General features: G+C 37.8%; 1 protein-coding gene across 6 annotated transcripts in view; it reads left to right on the top strand.

The window, feature by feature from the left end:
• The first annotated feature begins 6 nt into the window (after nt 1–6).
• The window catches only part of STK4 (serine/threonine kinase 4), a 140,771-nt gene continuing 134,574 nt past the window's right edge, over nt 7–6,203 (top strand). For all 6 annotated transcript variants that reach the window (XR_008619414.1, XR_008619415.1, XM_055090886.1 and 3 more), the window contains exons 1-2: nt 7–2,636; nt 4,976–5,090. Coding sequence is in view for 4 of the 6 variants with exons in the window: in XM_055090886.1 (XP_054946861.1) it covers nt 2,620–2,636; nt 4,976–5,090 (132 nt within the window). In the remaining 2 variants the exon portion in view is untranslated. The remainder of the gene's footprint in view (nt 2,637–4,975; nt 5,091–6,203) is intronic.

Here is a 6,203-nt window from a genome sequence, read left to right as displayed (position 1 = left end):
TCAACAGACCTAACAAGTGGGAGAACTCCCACCCAAAGAAATAGAAATAATGGAGCCATCTGAAACAGGATTTAACGTTTGTTTACGATTTTCAAAAAGATAAGAGGAGGGAATAACATCCTTAAAAGGAGAACACGAGATTATTAACATGAACAACCCCATGAAAAAGAAAAAGTTGGGAATCTTGACAATGAAAACTACAATAATTGAAGTTCTAGAGCCCAATAAATTGGATAAACAGTCAACTAGACAAGCTGAAGAGAGAATTTGTGAATTGAAAGCTAGAAGTGAGACTGATCACAAAATGCAGGACAAAAATATAGTGTTGGAAACTAGGAAGACAGCATGGATTGAGGAGGTCCAATATAGGTCCAATAGGAACTCTAGAAGGAGATTAGAAGTAGCAGAGAAGAAATAAAGAGATAATACTAAGAATTTTCCAGACTTGAATAAAGCCTTCAGATTGAAGAAGCTTATGGAGTGCCAAATAAATCAACTTCTAGTTATAGTAAAATTACAGAATGTTAAGGATAAAGAGAAATCTGAAAAGCTACAGAAAGAGAGATTACCCATGAAAAATGATAACCTGATGACAACTGACTTCTTTACAGCAATAGAAGATGAAAAACTACAGGAAAAGAGCTGAGGGAAAGCTATTGTCAAAGAAGAATTCTATATCCAGAAAAACTCGTTCCAGAGTGAGGGTGAAATAAAAACCTTTTCACATGTATGGGACCTAGGGTATCAAGAATAACTTTGGATGAAGTTACAGAATACCCAATTAACAGTGGCTAACCAATAAGAGCATTTAATAACTAAGTAGCAAAAAATCTGGGGGTGAAAGATTCCAGAATGGCTAACTGGCTTGATGATCTTTTAGCATTTGTGTAATTCTCATAGTCTCAAGATGGCCATGTTAGTTTCAAGCATCATGCCTCATGTGACAGTAACCAAAGGAGGAAAGGAAGTGGCAGGTGAAAATGGGCCACCTTGTTTGCTTCTCTCTTACCAGGGAGGAAAGTTTTTCCTAGAGACCCTTCAGAAGAATTCCTCTTAAATTTCATTGGCTGGAACTAGGTCATATGCTTACTACTAGTTCAGTCACTGGCAGAAGGAGATAGAAATCCTGCAACTGGCTTGGACCACCATGCTTTATCCCCGGGGACCAAGCATTTGCCACCCTCACAAATCGGGGGTTATCGTATCAAGGAAGAAGGGTCAGTGGTTGGATCTTCCACACATGGTCAGCAGTTGCCTTTCCCTGGCAAGAAAAAAAAAAAAGTTTTAGGCAACATTTAAGTATCATTATACTAGTTTTGCCAATATAAGGGATTCTGATGGAATGGAAATTTTTTGTGTGTGCTCTACATAGATTTTAAAAAAAAGTTTTCTGTGACTTTCACATTGAAACAATCCTTGAGCATCACTTTGTTAGCTAGAGCACTCAGCTACTGTGATATATTAGGTGGCACTGTTATGATCTTTTTTTTCAGTAAGACAGAATGAAGAAACAGGTGTGTTTGGGAAAAATGAAAGACAGTTTACTCATTATTTCACTGACAGCCATCCAGAATTTCAGTGAAAATTATCTATGCAAGATGATGATATCTCATTTAACCATCACAATTGTCTTGTAGTAGTATTGTTGTCGTTTTACAGGTGAGAAAATTGAGGCACAAGGTTAATAATATGTCTGTAAAGGAGAGCTGATATGTAGTGGTGGTAGGACTCCAATCCTGGGTCTTTAGATTCTAAATCTACTGTTTTAGCCCCCAAATTGAATAGCTACATAACCTTTTATTTATCTTGATAATAAATTCGTAAGGGAAGATGGAGCAAAAGGCAAAAAGAATTTGTATGTGCTCTGTTCACCTGATACTAGCATTTAAGAGGCTTACATTTTTAGTTTCCTTAATGTTTTAAGTATTATTGCAAGTAAGAGGAGAAAGGACTAAAAGACCTCATGGTACTGGAATGAGTGCAAGAAAACCAAGACCCCCATTTTTGTACCCCAATACAGATGTGGAAAGAATCTAGGCTTTGTATTCTGACAGACCTGGATTCATATCCTGGACTGACCGCTTATTTATCACTTATGTGACCTTGGGCAAGTCAGATAACCTCTCTGAGCCTTTTCACATTTGCCTGTAAAATAGGGATGATGACCCCCTCATGACCCCCTTTTTTGTTAGGATGAACCTCAGATGATGCAATTTCTAGCAGACATCAGACATGGTAGCTACTCTAATTATCACTGTTACTTCCTACTAATACATTCAGTAAAATTTAAATGTGAAGTTTTTAAGATGCCATTTTGTGGTAAGTTCTCTTAAGGACAATTTTTCCCTGAAGTACTTTAGCTATCTCAATTTTGCAAGTGTAGCTAAGTATATATGTCTTGGGCATGTAGGGATATAAATTAGAATGGTGAGTTGCTTGTGTTTTTACCACTTTTTATCTCTTGGCTTGCTTTGACTTTGTAAATGTTCTCCTTCCCCCAATTATAGGTCCTATGGCAGCGTGTACAAAGCTATTCATAAAGAGACAGGTCAGATTGTTGCTATTAAGCAAGTTCCTGTGGAGTCAGACCTGCAGGAGATAATCAAAGAAATCTCTATAATGCAGCAATGTGACAGGTAAAGGCATCTGGTGTTATTTTGGAGATAACATGGTTTCGAATATGCTGTGATTATTTAGAGTTTGACGCCTAGAATTGCATTTACTTAGATATTTTGCAACGGAAGAGTTTAGTGGAATCACTATGAATGTTCTTTTTAGAAAAAAAATTGATGAAAAAGTTTCTGTGTTTCAGCAGCTAAACTTTCACAGTTTCTATTTTTGCATTGTTTTGTTTCAGTTTAGCCCTTTTCAAAACTAGGAAGAAGAGGCAAAGAGGCAGAAGGTGGTGGTGGCTAGCCTTTTTTTTTTTTTTTTTGATAATGATCTCTCTTACTTCCTATTGAGAAAACATTTCTACAGAGACCGCTAAGAAGAGATAATTCAAATGGTTTTCGCTCCAGAAACCTTAGAATAGCAAATCGACCTATAAAAAGTGAATACTTATTTATGTATTACTGTTCTGTTCCTTCCTTCACAATTTTAAGAAATGATTCCAGCTGAGAGTAGTTAAGTATTTTATTTTTGAGGAACTAAGATTTGTCAAATGCTGCAAGCAGGAAGTCAGGCCAGCAGGCGACCGCAGAAAAGCACGTGGTTTGACCTGAAGCTCCATGACAACATGGGAGGTCACTGTGGTGGAGCAGGCTTCCTCAGTTTAAATTGGCGAGAAACACAAACTGAAGGGCAGTGGCAGCTCTAGGGAGTTGAAAGGAGAATGAGAAAGTCTTGCAGCTTGAGGCTGCCTGCATCCTTCTGAAGCTCTTTTGGTCCGCAGATCAACTCAGTACCTCCTGTTTGTAAAGCTTGTACCTTAAGGCAGGTGCGGCTACCTTCTAGGCATTTTGCCCAGGAGCCCTTAAGTCTTGTACACTTGTGAATGCAATCACTTCTCTTCTCCCTCCCTCCCTTTCTTTTTTTCTTTATACTTTTGTGGTTACTCTGTACTGGATAAAACCCTCCTATTTCTTGATTGGAGGGACCAGAGTAAGGTAGCAGTTTTTCTTTGCCTCTTGCATAAGATACATTACAGGAGCTCTTTCCAGTGGGCACATTGGAACTTTGCCACTTTTGATAGACTGTGCAAGAGCTGTGTTCCAAACAGGGTGTGCAAATGTCTCTAATTAAAGATGAGGGATTTCAAAGAGCCTACTCTGTGCTAAGAAATACAAAGAGATACAGGGCAGAGTGCTGGTTCTCTTAGAGTTTATAGACTTTAATTGGACAGGCCAGGCTTATAGATGTACAGGAGAATCTAGTCGACAATACAGGATTGTATAGGACATACTCCAGCAGTGAGTACCTGACAGTAATTGCCTTTTAGAGGCATTAAATACTATAGAAATTCAGGGAAGGGAGAGCAGGTGTGGTGATCTGTATCTTAAGAGGTTTATTCATCCATTTCTTCAATAATATTCATTTTGTGTATGTGTGTATTTTTTTTCCTGCTGTCCTTGTCATTGGCATGTTTCCCAAGGATGAAGGGGCGTTTGAAATTTTGAGAGTTAATGCAGCTGAGTTGGTTTTAGCATCTTCCGTTACTATGTTATGCAATATTATTTAGCCCTGATAATGATCTAGCTAAAGCTGGTAGCTTCAGAGGACAAATTATTTCATTTTAAAGGGATTTTGACTTTTTTCTGAAATCTGTCTTCAAGACCCAAACTTTCAGGTCTGATTCTGAATATTTTTCCTTTAACAATAGATTGTAGTGTGATTTTATTTTTTTCCTTGTTACAAAGTATATGTGACTTCTTGGAAAAATGCAAATAAAAAAAGAAAGGAAACCACTTTTCTCTTTGGAAAGAGAATCGTTGTTAAATACTACTTGGTATACATATCCTTCCATATCTCTTTTTGGAGTTTCACCATGCTTGCTATTATGTAACCTGCGTTTTTGTTTGTTTGTTTTTTGGTAAACAGAATATCGTCTCGTATTATCAAGTATTCTTCTATAACGTTTTCCATGGATTCATGGTTGTTGCATTAAACGGATATATCATTATTTCTTAAAGAAACTCCCTAATGTCAGACATTTAGATGGTATCTAAATTTTCACTTTTATAGACAGTACTGTGATGTTACCTATTTCTTTTTTAATATCTGTAATTCTTTTCTTAGGATGAATTGCAGACTTACAAACGCTGGGTTGAGGGACCCACACAATTTTTGCACTACTATTATTGCCCTCCAGAAATCAGTACTATTTTACATTCTCATCAAGAGGGTGCATGTTTTAACCTTGAATATGAATAATTGATCTTTTGAGCTGAGAAATTAATTTTCATGTATTTAACAGCATGAATTACTAGGGATGTTTGAAGACTGTTCCACTAACTTGTATTGTCTCTCTCTCTAGCCCTCACGTAGTCAAATATTATGGCAGTTATTTTAAGAACACAGACTTGTGGATTGTGATGGAGTACTGTGGGGCTGGTTCTGTGTCTGATATCATTCGATTACGAAATAAAACGGTAAGTTTACCTTCTGGAATAGTAGGTATTTCCCCCTTTCCATGGTTCTTTCCCACTCTGCTTTTTGATGTCGCTTAAATTTGGCAGTTTTGATACCAACCAACCCAGTCCAGTGAAGTGCTTTGCTTTTTTCTAACTGGGGACAAAAATGACTATCAAATCTTGGTTAAGCAATGAGTTCTGAGTGTTTAAATTTGGTTGGGTTTTCTCCTTCGACCCAGCGTGTTCACAGATTAGCTTCCACTAAGTCCTCCTAATCAGAGAAAACTCTCTGTGAAAGGTGATTTGCTGTTATTGTGATTGCTGAGAGAAAAGCTAGGAGTCATGGGTTCTAGTTTGGGTTCAGTTGCTTAAACTCTTTGTTTATTTCTTCAGTAAGTATTTCTAGAACACTGGTCTTGGCCTTCGGGATCCAGTAGTAAATAAGACAAGGACCGTGCTCTCGTGGTAGTGCATTTTCTAGTAGGGCAACAAAAAGCAAATTAATGGTAACCAGAGAATAAATACCAGATAGAACTGTGAAGACAGGGAGTGACAGTAAAGTGATAGTGAGTGCTTGGTGGGCTACTTGCAAGGAGATGTTTGAGAAACGTTTAAGTGTCACTCGGGGAGGTGACATTTAAAGTAAAACGTGAATGACAAGGAGCCATGAGTTCTAAAAGAACATTCTAGGTAGAATGAATTTGGCATGTTTGAGTGCTGGAGAGAAGGCCACTAGATGACTAGAGAGGAATAGGTAAGGGGGAAGCTGTAGGAGGTGAGGTGAGGCAGGGGGGCAGGGCTAGATTATGTTGTGTATTATTGGCCGTGATAATGAGTTTGATTCTTTTCCATGTACAATAGGAAACCGTTGCTGGGTTCTAAGCAAGTGAGTGAGCCATCTGATATAAAAGATAACTTGTATAAACAACAAGGTCCTACTGGGTTGGCCAAAGAGTTTGGTTGGGTGTTTTATTTTTATTTTTTTTTAATTAAATTAAAATTTTTTTAATACAGCAGGTTCTTATTAGTTATCTATTTTATACATATTAGTGTATACATGTCAATCCCAATCTCCCAATTCATCGCACCACCACCACCACCCCCGCCACTTTCCCCCCTTGGTGTCCATAT

This window comes from Physeter macrocephalus, chromosome 14 (assembly GCF_002837175.3).
Source record: "Physeter macrocephalus isolate SW-GA chromosome 14, ASM283717v5, whole genome shotgun sequence".
NCBI classification, from domain to species: Eukaryota; Metazoa; Chordata; class Mammalia; order Artiodactyla; family Physeteridae; genus Physeter; species Physeter macrocephalus.
The sequence above is the reverse complement of the archived record's forward strand: the minus strand, read 5'-3'. Positions and strand labels throughout refer to the sequence as shown.